A 20,670-nucleotide genomic window follows, 5' to 3' on the forward strand; every position below is an offset into this window, starting at 1 on the left:
CTACTCAAAGCAGACTTGCCTGGTAAAAATTGCAAAACAGCAATGTAACATTGGACTGCAACACAATGATGATTTTGAAGTTATATACATGTTAGAGACCCTATTTGATGGTCCCTCTCCTATGCTGATGACACTCAACTCAACCTATACTCTCCCTCTCTGACAAGACATCCACCATACAGAACAAGTTCACCGCCTGCTTGATAAAGTTGCTGACTGGGTGAAGATCAACTGTCTCAAATGCTGGGTCTCCAGGTGGTGGCCGGCCAAACTAGGACCAACACCAACCTCAAGCACCTACACCAGGAACCTCACAAAATCATCAACTGTAAACTTGACATGATCATTCAAGTCATCGCCATCATAACCTCCTGTTTCCTCCCAGAATGGCTATTGAGCGGTACCTGCAAAATGATTATAAATGCCTTAATCACTAACAGGCTAGGCAGCAGAAACTCCCTCTTTGCCGAGATCAGCAATTCACTCACTAGACAAGTGAAAACAATTCAGAACTTGGCAGCCAGAATTTTTCTCAGCCTCCTATGCAGCACATACACCATACTGTACCTACATGAGCTTCACTGGCTCCCAATACACAAGCGTTCACAATTCAAACTCCTCACACCTTCAAATCACTAAACAGCACTGTCCCAGCCTACCTCAAATGCTGCATCTACTTACACAAGCTATACATACACTTCTGCTCAGATTCCAGACTACTACTTGCACACATCCCACACACAGAAAACAAGATCTGATGGTCCTGCTTTGTCCTCTTAATATGTAGAACAACTTGCTACTACACATTAGAGTATTCCCCATAACTCTTGATTTCCACAAGAAGCTGAAAACTTGCTGGGTGAGAGTGTGCTCTTCAAACACACTTAGCATAGCATGCCAGTCACTTTGCACTGCAGTTCAATACAGGTGAAGGCCTCTGTTGGGGTTTACCTACTGGACCGAGGACATAGTTATATTTTACTAGTCTAGATTTGTGTGACCAATGCTGAAGTTTGTCAATATCTGTGTTTATATATTTATTTATTTATTGTGTTATACCTTTTTGTACAAAGACGGGTAGAAAAATAAATGCCATTCTAGCTGCTCCATGTATAGTTTGTTGAATGATGATTATATGGTAGTTAAATGCCTGCTGCCTAAGGATTACTTTGTAAATGGTTGGGTGGGGTATCAGAGTTTTTGTGAAATGTCTAGATGGAAAAACCCTGGTTTTAGTCCAATAAGCCATGAGTGCCTTAAAACATCTCTGCCTGGATGAGCAGCAACATCCTAAAGCTTAATGCTAAGATGGAGATCTTGTATTTTAACTAAGCAGTCTCCCCCAACGAACCTTTCGTGGCCAGCTGAATTGGGAGCTGCTCACTCTCAGAAGGACTCTGTCAAGAACTTGGGCGTCAGATGGGACAAAGACCTATCCCTAGCCACCCATGTTCAACTAGTATCTGCGGCCTGCTTTGGCAAAATTGAAACCATCAAAAAATGTATTGAATTCTTGCCAGAGTCAGCTCGCAAAACCATGGTCCATGCTTTAGTCACCTCCCACCTTGACTACGCTAATGATCTGTACATGGGCCTGCCGATTGGCTTGATATATAGACTCCAGATTATTCAGAACATGGCTGCTAGACTGCTCTGTAAGGTCCCACTCTGCCAACGCATCTCGCCCCACCTCAGGCAATTCCATTGGCTGCAGATAGCCAAGCGTATCAATTTTAAGACCCTTACATTTTGCCTTCAAAGCCTATCAAGGGAAAGGGCCTAACTACCTGAGGAAGGGACTTCGCCCATATCAACAGGACAGATCCCTAAGGTCTAACCACAAATTATATCTCTCCACCCCATTTTACGAAGGCAAGAATGGGGGGTAGGACATTTGAGATGGGGGCCACCAAGTGCTTGAACAAACGACCTGCCCACCTACGTATGATGCATTCCGAACATGAATTCAGAAAGGCCTTGAAGACCTGGCTGTTAAGTCGTAATGACTAGATCTGTGTTCTTCTCTACTTTGGGTGCTGCCTGTATAAGCGCAGGGACACCCCATTTGGGGTAGCTGCATGCTTTATAAATGTCTTTATTATTATTCTTATTCCATCTGACAATCAATTTTAAATTAGAGCTGATGATTTGTGCAGGTATAGGGTGCAGAATTCCAAAGTGCCTACATTTGAAAGTGCAAACAGATCTTTGAGTTTATATAGATGGATTGCTGGTGAGAAAATGCTCTTTGAGGCATATTGATGCATCCCCATGGAAAGAATTGGCAGTTAAGTATTGACTTGTGAGTTGTGATCTTTCTTAGGATAGCAAGTAATCATACCTCAACCCACATACGATACGATAGGTATAGTGTAGCAGAGAAGCTCTTCAATGTAGCATACTTTCAATCTGTACTAAACAGAACCTACTGATATTTCACAAATCAATAATCTCTGAACACATAGCACATAGGCCAACTGGCAACATGAAACAGTGTCATATTGAATAAATTGCTTCAACAACTCGACAACCCTTGGAGGCAATTGGGCTACACCACCAAGACAAATTGTCATTCCTGACAATTTGTAAATGTATGTTATCTATGATGCCAAGAACCCCATCAAGCATAGACTCCCCAATTCCAATCTGACCTAAAGAAGAAGGGGATCCTTGACCATAAGACAGGTTAGTACCCCAATGTATGCAGTGCTATAAGTATGGTCCCTCTAAGGGCAACTCCAAATGTCCCAAAAGGGCCCAGCTCTCTATCGTTGAACAAACACATTGGTTGGTGAGTGTAGCGCTCAGGCAGTAGGTAGTCCCAGTTAGTTTTGGGGAACAGATGGAGGTGATCCTAGTTTCCCTGAAAGATAGAGAACTGGTGCCAAAAGCCCACATGCCTGAAAATACTTCCAAGTATATTGCTACTTTGCATGACATTTTAGTAAATCTTGCTCCATTTCTGCTGAAAAAATGACTTTGTGCCTGCAGACCAGAGTCTTTGAGATTAATCCTGTGTTCATCGTCAGAAATCATGAAGACTAAAATACACCAATAAACAATCATTATAATTTACAGTATTTACAGGAACCAACTAGAATTCAAAAGCATTGAGTCACATATCATCTTTTCATTAACATTTCACATTGGTGTGCACAGGGAATGTCCTTTTCATGTGTTGTTGTTAGTGTGGGAGCCTCTCTGTGCTTCTCCCACTGTGTTTACCTTTTTGTAAGCTTCTTATCTTTTTCATAAATATTTATGCTCTTCCAGTTTTATTGTCTCTCTTCTGGTGTAATGTAGACCCAGAGTCTCAGAGGAAAAGTAGTCTGAGTGGAAACAGGGGCAGACAGAAGTCATGCCAAACCCAGAACACATGGGCATGTATAATCCTTTCTCCTAGTTTCCCCTTACAGATGCAAGGTAAATCTGTAGTTAATTTACAGTTTTACCCCTATACTTACAATAATGTTAGTCAGAAAGAATGGTAACTCAGTTGGGAAAAACCTGAGCCACCTCTTTCAGGACCACCCCAGATGCTCCTTCAAGCACTCTGGGATCCACCAAAAGTTCTACCTCCGGTGCTTGCTCCCTGGGGTCAGAGAACTCACAATCCACCAGGTTTTGGCATAGCTCTGGAAAACAGGGACTTAAAATATGCTCTCCAACAATTGAATCACACAGCCCCACACAGGTGTTAACCAAGTTACTCCTTGCCTCACCATCCAGAACGTCTCACAAGTACCCCATATCACTCTCCTGAGCTTGTCAAGAAAGTGTCAGAGTATCTCTGTCACTCAACCCACACTCTTCTGAGTGGTCTCCACACTCACATACCAGGACTTCAACCATGGGAGAAACCCTCTCCCTGCACCTCTCATCTAGAGTCAGTAGAGTGTCCCTCCCAGTACTAGGTATGATCCCCTGTGCCAGTTACCCAATCCACCTCAGGGGCAAGGCGCACCACTGGAGGCACCTCAAAAAACAGACCCCCCCCTGGTGCAATTTCGACCCCCTCCTTCAATTCAGGTACCACATCTCTGGGTGTGCGTACTTCTTCCTCAGCACCTTTTTTCTGCCACCATCTGAGCTGGACTCCACCTCCAGTGCAGCCAAGCTCACTTCCTGAGCTACACACACTTCATTTTCAGCTAAGGATCGCTCTATCTCCGCGCTCTCCTGGTCTAGTTGCCTCAGGCTCCCGTCACAAACACGAATCCTATTTCTCTCTTCATGTGGCACTCTTTCCCAAAATTGTCTCCTCCTCAGGGCCACTGCTCTCTTGGTATTATGGCTGGGGATCTACCCTCTGATTCCTCCTCAGAGTAATCTGATAGTGTTGCTTCCCAACTTAGTACCTCATACCTATGAAGGGCTGCCTCAAGATCCTGCCTTGTGGATCTCCTCTACACAGGTAGTCCCATCTACTTGCAAAATACCTTTAGTTCCCTCATCTTGTAGACATGCAGCTGCCAAAAGTTGATTTCCATATTGACAATGCCCCACAGGTGCAACCACTAACCAGAGTTCCAACTACCAAATTCTGAAGGAAAACAGGGAAAAAATTGTATGTGGTTGCATAATGATCCACACTATACTTGTAGTGTACACCAATAACTTTGCGTACAGCACAAATGCAAGTCCTAATCATCACCACTGACCACCAATGTTAGAAATGGGTGTTTCTAGTTGGTAATGGTTTGCACCTTTGTCCAAGTAGGGACCCTTGCTTCTAGTCAGGGTAAGAGAGTTACGACCTTAGACAACCCCTGTTCAGCCTCTTGGTAGCTTGGTACGAACAGGCAGACTTATCTCAGGGGCAGTGTGTATAGCATTTGTGCACACATACAGTAACACAGTGAAAACACTACACAAGAACATCACACCAGTTTATCTAAACCAAACAAGACCGAAACGACGAAAATCCAACAAACTATTTTTGTTTGTGAATAGAATATTGTGGGATACTGAGCATACAGTTTGGATAAACAACAATGTCTGGTAAGGGGTCTGTTTGATCCCCGGCAAAAGTGTGTTCTCTCATATTTAGTAGAGTGTGATTCATCTCAATCAAGAGCAACTAAATTACAGCTTGATGGTGAATTTTGAGATAATGGATTCCTTCCCCTTGTAGTTTTTAGGAGGATTAAGGCAAGTTGCACCGATGCTATCTTCCAGAAGGGTAGTGTGCCCCTGGCCACCAAAGATCCAGCCCCCATGTCTGCCGAGATCCTGTACCCAAAGGGTCAGTCACTTGACTTCTGTAAGTCTGTAATAATCCAGGATGCATGACCACTGTCAGGCAAGTTATGGTAGTACCCTCAGGGCATGAGTGCACTTGGACACTTTGCTGTGTGCTCAAAGCCACCCGTACATGTGAGAGGAGCTCGTAGTAAACTCCTATGTTCCTTTAGGCTCCACTAGGCTCTCAGTTCCTCGGCTCACAAAGGCTGAGTTCGTCCCTTTCTGGACTGCATCTCCTCAATGTTGTGTATGTGTTGGACTCAGGATAGAATAGTGTGCAATTGAGGGCTGTTGACTACTGGAGGCTCTGCATTTGGAATGTTGGAGCACTGCAAGCTCTGATTGGAAAGAGGTAGAGTATATGTTTTTGATAGTTTTTCAGAGTTAAAACTATAGAGTGTGCATAGCCCTTTGAACTGCCCATATTCAAAACCTCACTTTGCTGCATCATAATCAGCAGAGTATAAAGACCAACCACAGGCTGCGCAGAGTCATCAATTTAGAACATACTCTCCTACTCATATATGGGTAATATGTGTGGGCCCTCATTATTAGTGCCCTGCTGGGATGGAGATTAATTATCACATCTTTAAAAATCTGATACCATGGGGATTAGAATTTAAAAGCTGTGATAATTATTGCCTATTACAAATTGTGCCCTTTAAAATGAGGCATAACATGCAGCATTGATAATTTACACACTTAAGATGGTACTTATTTTAAACATGGGGCTCACTCCTTGAAAGAATGGTGGAAAGCTGCCTGTGTTGGCGGGATGATTGTTTTTGTGCAGGAAGGGAGACACATTCCTGCACAAACACAATCACAATAGGTGATTTCCTCCTTCTATGCATGCTGAAGAATGTAGCATGTATAGAAAGACAAAAAACAAGGGAAAAGGAAAACATTTCTTCTCGTTGTGCCTCCTTATGCGTCCCCTAGGGAGGCTAAGCATTCTGACGCATTTCCAGGTTTACAAATTTCTCGTAAATCTGGAAATGCGGCAAAAGTCATGGGTGTTGCACATAGAATCATAGAAGGCTGATGGGTTTGTAGAGGGATAGGCTAGGACGTTATCTACATTTATCTACATTTAAAAAATATATATATTTGATTAATACTATGTTTTATATTCTTGAAACCTTTTTGAAGTGATTAATAATTATACAAATGTTTTGTGTTATAATGTATTTTGATTATAATATTGCAATTGTGTTTTTTATTAGTAATATTTATAATTGTAAGTTATATTTTAGCATCAGTATTATGTGTTTGTAAGGGTATTGGTTAGGAAAATAATTAATTACTAATTAATAAAGAATTAATTCTTAATTTCTAATCAATTACTAAATTGAATATTAATTGTCTAATTTGTTTACTATTTTAGATGAAGTTTGCAGGGTTTGTAGAGGTTTTGGGTCAGAAGTGAAATAGATTTTAATGTAACTTAATTTAATATTTATTTTAATGTTTATTTTTACATTAACGCAAGGCCAAAAAAGCATTTTGGAAAAAATAAATTCAACAGGAGTCATGCTGGATCGAAGCTCATGCCAACCCCCTCCCCCCCAAAAAAAAAAACACTCACCTACACTGGCTCTCACAAACCCATGTACTCATCTATACACCACTGACACACCCACTCACTCACCCACACGGCCACATACAGTAACTCACTCACCCATACAGCCACTCATACAGCCACTCAAACAGCTACTCACTCACTCATACAACTACTCACATACCCCTAAAGCCCCTCAGACACCTACTTACACATGGATGCACAGAGTATTTATTTATTTCAAAGGTTTTATATAGCGCTACTGGACCCAAGAGTATCAGAGCGCTTTACAAGGCAGGTGAAAACAAACAATGAAATAAACTAAAAATTTAGCAAGAAGCAGTTACAAAATGATAGTGTAATCAGCATGTCTAATGGGGCAAAGAGAATAGAGATAGAAATTAAGATGGAAATGAATAATGAAAGTTAGGAGAGAGAGGGGGGTGAAGAGAGGGGGAGGAGGAGTATGAGGGCATAGAGAGGGGGAGTAAAGAGGAGTGCATAATAGAGGAGAGAGGAGTGAACATGTAAGGTGTCATTAACATTAGATACCCCAATACCTGGAACATGTACAGTGTCAGTAACATTAGATACCCCAATATTTGTTGAGGAGAAGTATTTTTAGTTCTTTTTTGAAGAGAGGGTAAAAGGGGTTGCAACGGATATCTTTTGGGAGAGAGTTCCAGATTGTGGGAGCGTTACCAGAGAACGCACGGGATTGGGTGTTTTGACATTTTAGTCTAGGTGGGATCAGGACAAGGGAGTTTGTGCTCCTCAGGGATCTAGAGCAACCTGCTTTTTGTAGTTTTGCTGCAAAATAGGAAGGGGTGTTTTGGTGGAGAGCTTTGTGAGTGATACAGGCAATCTTATAGGTGGATCTACCTTCTATTGGGAGCCACTTGAGATTTTTGAGGACGGGGGAGATGTGATCAAATTTTCTACAACCAGAGATGAGTCTAGCAGCAAGGATGAGGACAGATTTAATTGGAGCAAGATGGATTCTTGGGGTGCCAGCCAAAGTGGCGTTGCCATAGTCAATCCTGGAAAGGACCAGCGATTGGACAACAAGTTTGAAATCTTCTGCAGGAATAAAAGGTTTAAGTTTCTTAAGGTCGAAAAGGGTGAAAAGAGCGCTTTTGGATGAATTTTTAATGTGGAGGATGAGATTAAGATTCTGGTCAATACTGATGCCTAGGGAGTTTACAGAATTAGAGGTGGAGAGAGGGCAGTTTAGAGCGTTGATGTCATTTAACCAAAGTTGAATGGGAAGAGATTTATTTTTGGGGAGAAAATTATGATTTCTGTTTTTTTGGGGTTCAGTTTGAGATGGTTCAGATGGAACCAGGTTTGAATTTTTTTCAGGGTCTCATTGAGGTGATGGATGTCTTTGTGAGATTTGATCTTGTAGTATAACTGGGTGTCGTCAGCATATAGGTGGTAGTTGATATTAGAATGTTTGAGGATGAGGGTGAGTGGTTCTATGAACAGATTGAATAGGGTAGGGGCGAGGATGGATCCTTGAGGGACGCCGAGTGAGACAGGTTGAGGTTTAGAGAGGAAATGGCTAAGCTTTATTTGTTGAGATCTATTTTGTAGGAATGAGGAGAACCATTTCTCTGTGCCTTCCAAACCGAATTGATCTTTGAGAGTGCTGAGAAGGGTGGGGTGGTGGATGGCATCAAATGCAGCTGAGAGGTCTAGAAGGATTAGTACTGAGGATTCTCCTTTGTCAAGGGAACGATGAATGTCATCAATGATATTAAGCATAGCTGTTTCTGTACTGCATCCCTTTTTAAAGCCGGACTGGAAGACATCAAGGAGGTTGAAGGAGACGATATGTTTCTCTAGTTGTAATAGGACACATTTTTCAAGGGCTTCAGAGAGGAATGGGAGATTAGAGATTGGACAAAGGTTGTTTGGATCATTGGGGTTAGCTGTTGTGTTTTTGAGAATAGGCGAGATTTGACCAGGTTGAAGGGAGGCAGAGACACATCCAGTGGACAGAGAAGAGTTGATAATTTTAGTCCATATGGGGGTAATGATAGATTTAAGTTTTTGAACCAGACGGGCGGGGAGAGGATCTTTGGAGTGGGCAGAAGGTTTTAGTTTGACAATGATATTAGTGATCATAGATTCTGTTACTGGGCTGAAATTGCTCCAAGAGGCATTGTTTTAGTAGGGGGGGTTGTTTTTGGAACGGTATCCTGTTGGAGTAGAGCAGGGGGGGAACAGAGGTTTTGAGCGGAGTGGAAAAGGTGGTCGAAGGAGATTTTTGGCTGTTGGGGAGGGTTTGTAGGAGGTTGGCGGTAGGTTGGAGTGAGAGTGGGAGCGAAGAGAAGGAAAGTTCGATCATGTTGATTTTGTTCGTAAAGAAGCTGGCAATTTCTTCGCATTTGTCAAAGGAGGCTAATATTTTAGGAGGGCCAGTGGAGGTTTGTTTTTTTACAATGTTAAAGAGTTCTCTAGAGCGGTTTCTGGCCTGATCCAGTTGGGAACATAGGACGGAGGCTTTTTCGTTAAATATGTGTTTTTGTACTGGCATCTAGCAGTTCTAAGGATAGCCAGATTGTCCACGCTTGGATGAGTTCTCGAGATCCGTTCAGAATGTCTAAGGGACCGTCTTTCATTATTGAGTTCAGAATTGAACCAAGACTTAGGAGGAATGTTTTTTTGTTGTTTGAGTTTGATTGGAGCAATTTGGTCGAGGGTTTCAAGAATAGAATTGTTATAATGGTTGGTTAGGTCAGTGGTGCTGTCAGAGAGAGGGGTTAGAGCTAAGTGAGCCTTAATTGCGGTTTCCAATTCGCCCGGAGGAATAAGGTGAAGGTTGCGGGTGGATTTCTTGGATAATATGATGGTGGGGTGGGGCGAGTAGTGGATTTGGTCATGGTGAAAAGGATAAGGTAGTGGTCAGACCAGTCTACCGGAAGAATATTTGAGAGAGAGGCTAGATCGTTGTTAATTATAATAGCATCAATGGTGGCACCTTTGTTATGTGTGGGAGAATGGCAGAGTTGGGACATATTGATGATGACCATGGTATTGCTAAGTAGTATGACAGCAGGATCAACACTATTGTTTCAATGGATGTTGTAATCACCCCATCGCTCCCTCCTGATTTTACCCCTCCCTCTCCTACTCCCAATGAACAACACATTAGCACTATATCCCAAACCCCTACTCCATCCCCCTCCCTCTTCCCTTAACTCTCGCGCCCGCAATCCATTGGTCATGATGTCACATATTACATCATTCATGACATGGTCAGTGACATCACTGATGACATCACTGATGCCATCTCAAATGACATCATCCAGTGAATGTGGTATGCTTTGATATTTAAATAAGTATTATATATATATCAATCTGCATTGAAGACTGAGTGGATGTATAAGTGTCTGGATGGAGGATTTAGTATCAGTTTGATTGACTGTCTAAGTGACTAACTCAAAGTGTCTCACTCAATATATGGGATAGTGATTAAACTGTGGGCATATCTGAATGGTGGAAAGCTGCCTGTGTTGGCGGGATGATTGTTTTTGTGCAGGAAGGGAGACACATTCCTGCACAAACACAATCACAATAGGTGATTTCCTCCTTCTATGCATGCTGAAGAATGTAGCATGTATAGAAAGACAAAAAACAAGGGAAAAGGAAAACATTTCTTCTCGTTGTGCCTCCTTATGCGTCCCCTAGGGAGGCTAAGCATTCTGACGCATTTCCAGGTTTACAAATTTCTCATAAATCTGGAAATGCGGCAAAAGTCATGGGTGTTGCACATAGAATCATAGAAGGCTGATGGGTTTGTAGAGGGATAGGCTAGGACGTTATCTACATTTATCTACATTTAAAAAATATATATATTTGATTAATACTATGTTTTATATTCTTGAAACCTTTTTGAAGTGATTAATAATTATACAAATGTTTTGTGTTATAATGTATTTTGATTATAATATTGCAATTGTGTTTTTTATTAGTAATATTTATAATTGTAAGTTATATTTTAGCATCAGTATTATGTGTTTGTAAGGGTATTGGTTAGGAAAATAATTAATTACTAATTAATAAAGAATTCATTCTTAATTTCTAATCAATTACTAAATTGAATATTAATTGTCTAATTTGTTTACTATTTTAGATGAAGTTTGCAGGGTTTGTAGAGGTTTTGGGTCAGAAGTGAAATAGATTTTAATGTAACTTAATTTAATATTTATTTTAATGTTTATTTTTACATTAACGCAAGGCCAAAAAAGCATTTTGGAAAAAATAAATTCAACAGGAGTCATGCTGGATCGAAGCTCATGCCAACCCCCCACCCCCCAAAAAAAAAAACCACTCACCTACACTGGCTCTCACAAACCCATGTACTCATCTATACACCGCTGACACACCCACTCACTCACCCACACGGCCACATACAGTAACTCACTCACCCATACAGCCACTCATACAGCCACTCAAACAGCTACTCACTCACTCATACAACTACTCACATACCCCTAAAGCCCCTCAGACACCTACTTACACATGGATGCACAAAGTATTTATTTATTTCAAAGGTTTTATATAGCGCTACTGGACCCAAGAGTATCAGAGCGCTTTACAAGGCAGGTGAAAACAAACAATGAAATAAACTAAAAATTTAGCAAGAAGCAGTTACAAAATGATAGTGTAATCAGCATGTCTAATGGGGCAAAGAGAATAGAGATAGAAATTAAGATGGAAATGAATAATGAAAGTTAGGAGAGAGAGGGGGTGAAGAGAGGGGGAGGAGGAGTATGAGGGCATAGAGAGGGGGAGTAAAGAGGAGTGCATAATAACAACACATTAGCACTATATCCCAAACCCCTACTCCATCCCCCTCCCTCTTCCCTTAACTCTCGCGCCCGCAATCCATTGGTGATGATGTCACATATTACATCATTCATGACATGGTCAGTGACATCACTGATGACATCACTGATGCCATCTCAAATGACATCATCCAGTGAATGTGGTATGCTTTGATATTTAAATAAGTATTATATATATATCAATCTGCATTGAAGACTGAGTGGATGTATAAGTGTCTGGATGGAGGATTTAGTATCAGTTTGATTGACTGTCTAAGTGACTAACTCAAAGTGTCTCACTCAATATATGGGATAGTGATTAAACTGTGGGCATATCTGATTTACTCTATCTCTTGTTGTGTAAACTACTACATAAGTTGGTTACTAGCTATGTGAAAGTCTATATAGCAGGTACTGGGCACACATACAATCCTACAGTATTGATACTGGGAGAGTTACAACAAAGTAAGTCGACACTGGTGGTGTGATAAACACGTCGTTTTATGTTGAACTTTTCTTCAGAACAAATAACGCCAGCCAACACGTGTTTCGTTAAGTAGGGTGATACCTGTGTCTCATCAGGGCTGCAGAAGGCGTGGATACTAATGCAGTGAACCAGTGATAATTCTGACCCGGTCGACAGGTAGTTCCTGGGCCGTAGGTACAGATATGAGGATCAAGGCGGGAAACACAGGCGGGTACGTCTGTGTTGCAGGGAACGTCTGTGTTGCAGGGACCTAGAAGTATCAGGTCCTTAGTGCGGTGCTCGTCTCGTGCGTATGGATCAGAGCATTACAATCCACGCCTTCTGCAGCCCTGATGAGTCACAGGTATAACCCTGCTTGACGAAACACGTGATTGTACGTGTGCCCAGTACCTGCTATATATTTCCCCATTGCCAAGGTTTCGCTTCTTTGGCTCTTCAAGAGGTTTAGGGTATTCCTCTATACTGGTTGCACCGTCCTTAATTTGTAAAAACTGACCACTCCCCACTAACTCATCTACTGTTAGAGCGCCTAAGTCCTACACACTCCAAACCCTAAGCAGGCTTTCTATATGTGAAAGTCTATATTAGTTATTAAATACTTAAGTAAGTAATTGCATAACCCTGGGCAAAGCACTACGCTACGCTCGCGTAGTTTGTGACGTTTTCGCAACTTCGCTGTACGCGAACTGCACATAGCACAGTGTGAACATGCGTAGCTTAGTGCAGAGATCATTTTTTGCTTGCTCAACGTCAAGTTGGCGACCGCGAGCAAGCAAAATTACATCCTCGCGAGACTTTTTCCTTGTTTGCGATCAGCAACATCAAGTTGCCGATCGCGGGCATGGAAAATAAACCTCCCGGCGAGATTCTCAACGCGGGGAGGTCAGGTTTCTCATTGCGAGTGGTCGCGCATGCTCGCGATGAGAAACTGCCAGTCCGCGTTGAGAAAGCTGCAGCTCAAGTAAAAATCTACTCGAGCAGCAGAAATGTACAGCTTGCACTGTGCAATGTGCCGTTTTCAATGATTGCACAATGCCGGATGCTTGTCCGCACTGTGCAATGATTGAAAATGACATCTTGCACAGTGCGAACATACTACTACGCAGTTTGCGGTGTGCTTCACGTAGCTCGCGTAGTGCGTCACTTTGCATAGCTACGGGTAGCTCTACTTCGCGAACTATGCCCACCCCTATAATTGTATGGGATAGTGAATGGGTGTGTGATTGGGTGGGAGGTGTGTGACTGTCCAAAGATGTGTAAATAGTTGATTTAGTAAGTATAGTAGGTTAAGACTGTATGCGGAAACAGTTGTTTGGGAGAGTGAATCTCTTTATGGGTGTGGTGATGAGTAAATATATTTCTCAATGATACATGTCCAACAAAGTAGAAATATAAAAGGCAGTGTATGTGACAATTGCTGTATATAAATAAGTATACATAAGACTCAGTGATTGTATGAGTAACTGTATCGAAAACTGTACACTGTAATTGTGATTTTATAACATACGTATGAGTTACTATCTATATGAATAAATAAAGTGTTTTTTGTATAAATATGTAGCTTAGTAAATCTAAGTATGATCAATTGTTTGCATAAGTGAGTAGGATGACTGCATAAGTGAATAGGATGTGTGCTGATGTATAATGTCGATGTAGGTGTATAAGTATATTTAATAGTGTTCTTTTTTTTAAAAAATATGTTTATTGGGTATTAGACATGGTAAACAATTCATTCCTAAACATTTTCCGTCTTTACAAAACATAAATGTCCATGCCGAATACCCCTCTTTTTAAAAAAAATTCCATCCACCCCCCCTCCCACCCAAGGAAGATCGCGGGGAGTTAAAGACTGAGGAAAAAATATATACAGAAAAGGAAAAAAAAACAATTCATAAAGTAGAGAAAAGAAGAAAAAGAAGGTCAAAAACCAAAGCGCTAAATCATTTTCAGTTATCTGTCTATTTCTCCATTTTTTGGGCCCTAGCTTCCAAGGATCATCCAATCATTCAGGGGTTTCCAAATTCGTTCTCCCTCCCTCCGAGCCCTACTTCCTCTTCTCTTAAATACCGACATTTCCCATCTACATACATTGACAAATTTGCCCAACGATTCATATACATTTGGGGGGGTAGGATCCAGCCAGACAGTGGCAATTGATAACTGAAAAATAGCCATAGCAATAAATAATAATTTACATTCTGGCTCAATCAAATTCTGATCCGCTACCCCTAACATTATGACCTGTAGTGCCAAGAGTATCCTACATTTAAATATTTGTTCCAAGTATTGTTCAATCTTATTTAACCCTTTCGATGCTCATGACGAGCTCAGCTCGTCATGATGCACAGTTGAGCTGTGCTGATGACGAGCTGAGCTCGTCATGACACCAGCACAATGGCATTTTTCAGCACAGGGGGGGGAAAACGCCTAGCAGCCAAGGTGTTAAAAGAGGAGTAAGACAGGGGCAACTTGCAAACATATGTATACTGTTTACTGCATATTCTCCACAACGTGGACAGTTTACCCCTGTCGTACCTCCCCACTGTTGTATACGATGAGGGGTTATATAAAGATTACACCATGTCTTGAAACACTGAACCTGAAGATTTGCTGACATAGTGGCCGTTTGGCTATAGCCTAAGGATGCTTCACATGCCTCTTGTGCCGCGTCTAGTCCAGTCTGCCAGCGAATAAAATGTTTGATTAAATCGTCACTCCGCCCCTCATCCAATAATATATAGATCTTAGATATATTTGACTGTCCTCCCTTGATTACATCGAGCAAAGGGATTCGGTTCCAGCTAAGTGTTTTTCTCAAGAAGAAATCACGAATTTGTAAAAATTTGAAGAAGTGTCTGTTGCTAATTTGTAATTTGTAATTTGTAACTGTGTTTTGTATCGCGCCAACTCACCTACAGGTCTCAAAGCGCTACTGAACAAGTACAGCAACAAAGAAGGAAAGGAATATAGAGGTGTCTGATCTGGTAGCCGACTATTGAGATGGGAATGCGTCTTTGAAAAGTAAGGTTTTCAGGGACTTCCTAAAAAGGAGGAGATTAGGTTCTCTGCGAAGCGCCTCCGGTAGCTTATTCCAGATGGTCGGAGCCTGAACTGAAAAAGATCTGCCTCCTTTTGTTGCTGAAGTCCAAAAGTTACATTCAGATTCCTCACCAACAAACAACAGGCTATGTGTATGACTTAATCTGGGCATTTGGGAAGGCACAGGAGAGGATTTGATGCATGACATGTGTATATAAAAAAATATAAAACAAATAATAGCTAAATCTCTAAATAACACCTACAGAAAAAAAGAGATACAACTGTCAAAGTTGAGCAGTAGGGGAGTTTTGTTTGTACCGTGCAGAAAAGGATCCCCCATTTAGCATTGCTGGGGGTCTGAGGGAGTAAATAGGGGCACACAGGAGTTAAGTAACAGCAGGGACAAGTGCCCCAATGTAACATCCTTATAGAAGTGATTTGCCCTTGAAAGTGCACAGGGCAGCATGATTCCACCCCTCTGTTAGTAATTTGTAATTTGTAATTTGTAATTTGTAATCCCGAACTTCTGTTTTATTTCTTCGAATGTCAATAGCCCAGATTCAGACACTATGTCTCCTATTACAACAACCCCATGCTCCACCCAATCTCTAAAATATCCATCTTGAAAAATTCCAGGAAGTAAATTATTCCCTACAAAGGGTGAGTATACATGAATCCTACTAATATTACATAGTTTCCAGACCGTAGACCAAACTTTAAAGGCCCCACATAATACCTTAAACTTAACCCATTTGAAATAAGCATATTCTATGTGTCTAAGTAACAGCCCCTGAGATTCTTCGCCAAAAAATAAATGATAGATTGAAATGTCCGAGCCTTCTTGGACCTGAACATTTAATAATACAGCAATATGCCTCACAGTTATTGCCCAATAGTATAATTGAAAATTGGGCACGGACCATCCCCATCTCTCCCTGGGCAATGTCATATATTTCATGGCACTCCTAGGCTGTTTCCCTGCCCATAAGAGCCAGGAGATGACCCGGTCCAATTTTGTAAACCAAATTTGCTCAAAATACAGAGGAATGGCTCTTAAATAATATAGAATTTTGGGTAAAAATAACATCTTAACCAGATTACACCGACCCATCAATGTTAATTGCAAATTATTGATCTGGCGGGCATCAACTTCCAGTTTACCTATCAGAGGAGACAGATTGATCTGTATTATCTCATCTGTTTTAGCACAGATTTCGATCCCCAGATATTTAGCATGGTGCACTACCCGTGAGTCGGCTAAGCATATTTTATCATTGTGAATAATTTGAGTTTTGGCCTCATTTAAGTGATACCTGGAGATCGAGCAAACTGAGTTGTAATGGTCTGAATTTCTTGTAGGGCCACCAGCGGGGAATCTGTCAGGATAGCGAGGTCATCTGCATAGCCTAAAACTTTAGTCACCCCCCCCCCCCCCCCTTGGCTTGAATTGGACTGATCAAATTATCAAAAGAAAGTTTTCTCATTAAAGGGTCAATATAAAGTGCAAATAATAAGGGGGAGCAGGGACAGCCCTGCCTTGTACCTCTCAGACTATTAATTGTACCAGTCTGGATCCCCATTACAGAAATGTGAGCGATAGGTTGTTTATACATACTTCTTATAGCACCAATAAATTTGTGCCCCAACCCATAATGCCTTAAAGTAGCCCATAAAAAGGCCAGGAGACCCTATCAAAAGCTTTCTCCGCATCCAGCAGAATTAAAGCCATAGGGTCCCCTGAAACCTTGGTAAAATCAAACAGTGCGATTGTACGGCGTATGTTATCTATTGTATCCCGTCCGGGAACAAACCTGTGCTGTTGTGGGACAACTACGTTTTTAATAACCCCAGAGAGTCGATTTGCCAATATCTTGGCGTAAATCTTTATATCACTATTTATCAAGGTTATAGGTCGGTAGGACCCGGTGTCTGACGGTTCTTTGCCTTTCTTCAGAAATGTAACTATTCTGGCTCTTCTCCAGGATTCCGGAAGTGCATGCCCATTCTGAATCTTACCAAACATATCCATCATCACTGGAGCCAACTGAGAACGGAAACATTTATAAAACTCTCCGGGCAAAAAATCCGGGTCGACGGCTTTACCAGCCGGGAGGGAATCGATAGCACCCAAGATTTCATCTATTGTGATATCAGTATCTAACAGATCCCTTTCCTCGGAAGATAAAGTATCGACTTCGATATCATTAAGATACTCTTGAATTTCTAATTGTATTGCCTCACTTTCCCTGATTTCCTCTTTATAGAGTTTTTGATAACATTTTTGGAAGGCAATAGCAATAGCCCCTTCTTCCGAGACTAAACCAACATCGGGGTCAAGAATTTTTTTAATACGTGTGGTCGTGTCTCTCTCTCTAGTTCTAATTGCCAATAGATGTCCCGCTCTCCCGCTATTTTCAAACATCTTAGAACCCAAGCTATATATTTACATGCAGCCTTTGTGAGATTTCTATTATAGCAGCTTTCACCAGAACAACTTGTGTCTGGGCAGCATCGCTATCCTCAGTCCGGAAAAGTGCTCGAGCTAAATTAAGCTCTGCCTCTTCCAGATCTCCATATAGCGCCACTAATTTCCTTTTCACTTTTTTTTTATTTTCCCACCCAAAACGGGTAGTCTCATCCCTTATCCCAGCCTTCAGCGTATCCCAGTCGTTTTGTATCCCGGTGCTGCCCATATTTTCTTCTAAACATCTTGTAATCCAAACCACCATAGACTCTAGATATAGGCTATTGGTAAGCAATCCCCTGTTAACATCTTAACCAGATTACACCGACCCATCAATGTTAATTGCAAATTATTGATCTGGCGGGCATCAACTTCCAGTTTACCTATCAGAGGAGACAGATTGATCAGTATTATCTCATCTGTTTTAGCACAGATTTCGATCCCCAGATATTTAGCATGGTGCACTACCCGTGAGTCGGCTAAGCATATTTTATCATTGTGAATAATTTGAGTTTTGGCCTCATTTAAGTGATACCTGGAGATCGAGCAAACTGAGTTGTAATGGTCTGAATTTCTTGTAGGGCCACCAGCGGGGAATCTGTCAGGATAGCGAGGTCATCTGCATAGCATAAAACTTTAGTCACCCCCCCCCCCTTGGCTTGAATTGGACTGATCAAATTATCAAAATAAAGTTTTCTTATTAAAGGGTCAATATAAAGTGCAAATAATAAGGGGGAGCAGGGACAGCCCTGCCTTGTATCTCTCAGACTAATAATTGTACCAGTCTGGATCCCCATTACAGAAATGTGAGCGATAGGTTGTTTATACATACTTCTTATAGCACCAATAACTCTGTGCCCCAACCCATAATGCCTTAAAGTAGCCCATAAAAAGGCCAGGAGACCCTATCAAAAGCTTTCTCCGCATCCAGCAGAATTAAATCCATAGGGTCCCCTGAAACCTTGGTAAAATCAAACAGTGCGATTGTACGGCGTATGTTATCTATTGTATCCCGTCCGGGAACAAACTTGTGCTGTTGTGGGACAACTACGTTTTTAATAACCCCAGAGAGTCGATTTGCCAATATCTTGGCGTAAATCTTTATATCACTATTTATCAAGGTTATAGGTCGGTAGGACCCGGTGTCTGACGGTTCTTTGCCTTTCTTCAGAAATGTAACTATTCTGGCTCTTCTCCAGGATTCCGGAAGTGCATGCCCATTCTGAATCTTACCAAACATATCCATCATCACTGGAGCCAACTGAGAACGGAAACATTTATAAAACTCTCCGGGCAAAAAATCCGGGCCGACGGCTTTACCAGCCGGGAGGGAATCGATAGCACCCAAGATTTCATCTATTGTGATATCAGTATCTAACAGATCCCTTTCCTCGGAAGATAAAGTATCGACTTCGAAATCATTAAGATACTCTTGAATTTCTAATTGTATTGCCTCAGTTTCCCTGATTTCCTCTTTATAGAGTTTTTGATAACATTTTTGGAAGGCAATAGCAATAGCCCCTTCTTCCGAGACTAAACCAACATCGGGGTCAAGAATTTTTTTAATACGTGTGGTCGTGTCTCTCTCTCTAGTTCTAATTGCCAATAGATGTCCCGCTCTCCCGCTATTTTCGAACATCTTAGAACCCAAGCTATATATTTACTTGCAGCCTTTGTGAGATTTCTATTATAGCAGCTTTCACCAGAACAACTTGTGTCTGGGCAGCATCGCTATCCTCAGTCCGGAAAAGTGCTCGAGCTAAATTAAGCTCTGCCTGTTCCAGATCTCCATATAGCGCCACTAATTTCCTTTTCACTTTTTTTTTATTTTCCCACCTAAAATGGGTAGTCTCACCCCTTCAGCGTATCACAGTCGTTTTGTATCCCGGTGCTGCCCATATTTTCTTCTAAACATCTTGTAATCCAAACCACCATAGACTCTAGATATAGGCTATTGGTAAGCAATCCCCTGTTAAATGTCCATGAATCCGGTTTGCCCTCCCTCAATTGAACATTAATTTCCAACAGAAGCGGATTGTGATCTGACATCACTCTAGGATACCTTGTGATGTTAGATTTAGAGGCCAGAGCTGAAGATATGAGAAAATAGTCTAATCTGGAGCAGATTTTATGAGGTGCCGAAAAATAAGTAAATCCAGGGACTTTAGATCTAAAAAATGCCCAAGCATCTATCAACCCATGTAGATCCATCATATACCGTAAAGCCTTATAAACCTTCAGTTTCCGACCCACATATATTGCCCCAGATTGATTCATGAGGTCACTATCAATATTTATATTTAGATCCCCACACACCACCAAAGGGCCAGGCCACCCTACTAGTTCAAGATTCAGCCATCTATATATATCGGGATAATCTTGTACAGGGCCATATATTGAACATAAAGTGAGTTCCAAATTAAAAAATGTACCATGAACAATGACCCAGCGACCATACGGGTCTGCTGTAGAGCAAACCACATTCACCCTGACCCTTCTTGCTAGAAGGGCAAATCCCTTGGTCTTAGCTTCCAATTTAGTCCAGGATACTAACTGGAACCCCTCAAACTTCAAAGATGTATGCCGACTGGCCTCGATGTGCGTTTCTTGTAGGCAGAGTACATCTGCCCGCAAGAAACGAAGGTCCTCTCTGATCCGGCGACGTTTATTTGGGTCATTGAACCCACAGATATTGACTGATACTATTCGAATATTAGCCATTCCCCTAGGAAAACATTTCTCGGATTTGACCTTCCCATAAACAAACTCATATTTAGCCAGATTCCTCTTTCTCTAACCGCCCCTCTGTCCCCCCCCCCGTGATTTTCCCCCCTCCCCACTCCCCAACCCCCACCAAACCGGCAAGCCCCCCCACCAAACAGGCAATAGGGGTCCTTAGACCCATGTGATGCCTCCCGCTTCCCTAACTGCCCGTGGTCGCTCCCTGTCTACAGCACATTCAACTTAAGAGTGAAGAGATATACAAATAAGCAATCAAAAAAGGATTGACAAATACCAGAAAAATAAGAAAGAGAAAAAA

At 41.6% G+C, this 20,670-nt stretch overlaps 1 protein-coding gene across 1 annotated transcript in view; it reads right to left on the minus strand.

Annotated features, from left to right (window-relative positions):
• Nucleotides 1-20,351, minus strand: part of LOC147725955 (cytochrome c oxidase assembly protein COX18, mitochondrial-like) — a 68,575-nt gene extending 48,224 nt beyond the window's left edge. The window contains exon 1 of the mRNA XM_086963402.1: nt 20,185-20,351. Within this exon, the coding sequence (XP_086819528.1) occupies nt 20,185-20,351 (167 nt within the window). The remainder of the gene's footprint in view (nt 1-20,184) is intronic.
• Nucleotides 20,352-20,670: the final 319 nt, after the last annotated feature.

Source organism: Lissotriton vulgaris, chromosome 3_1 (genome assembly GCF_964263255.1).
Source record: "Lissotriton vulgaris chromosome 3_1, aLisVul1.2, whole genome shotgun sequence".
Classification (NCBI taxonomy): domain Eukaryota; kingdom Metazoa; phylum Chordata; class Amphibia; order Caudata; family Salamandridae; genus Lissotriton; species Lissotriton vulgaris.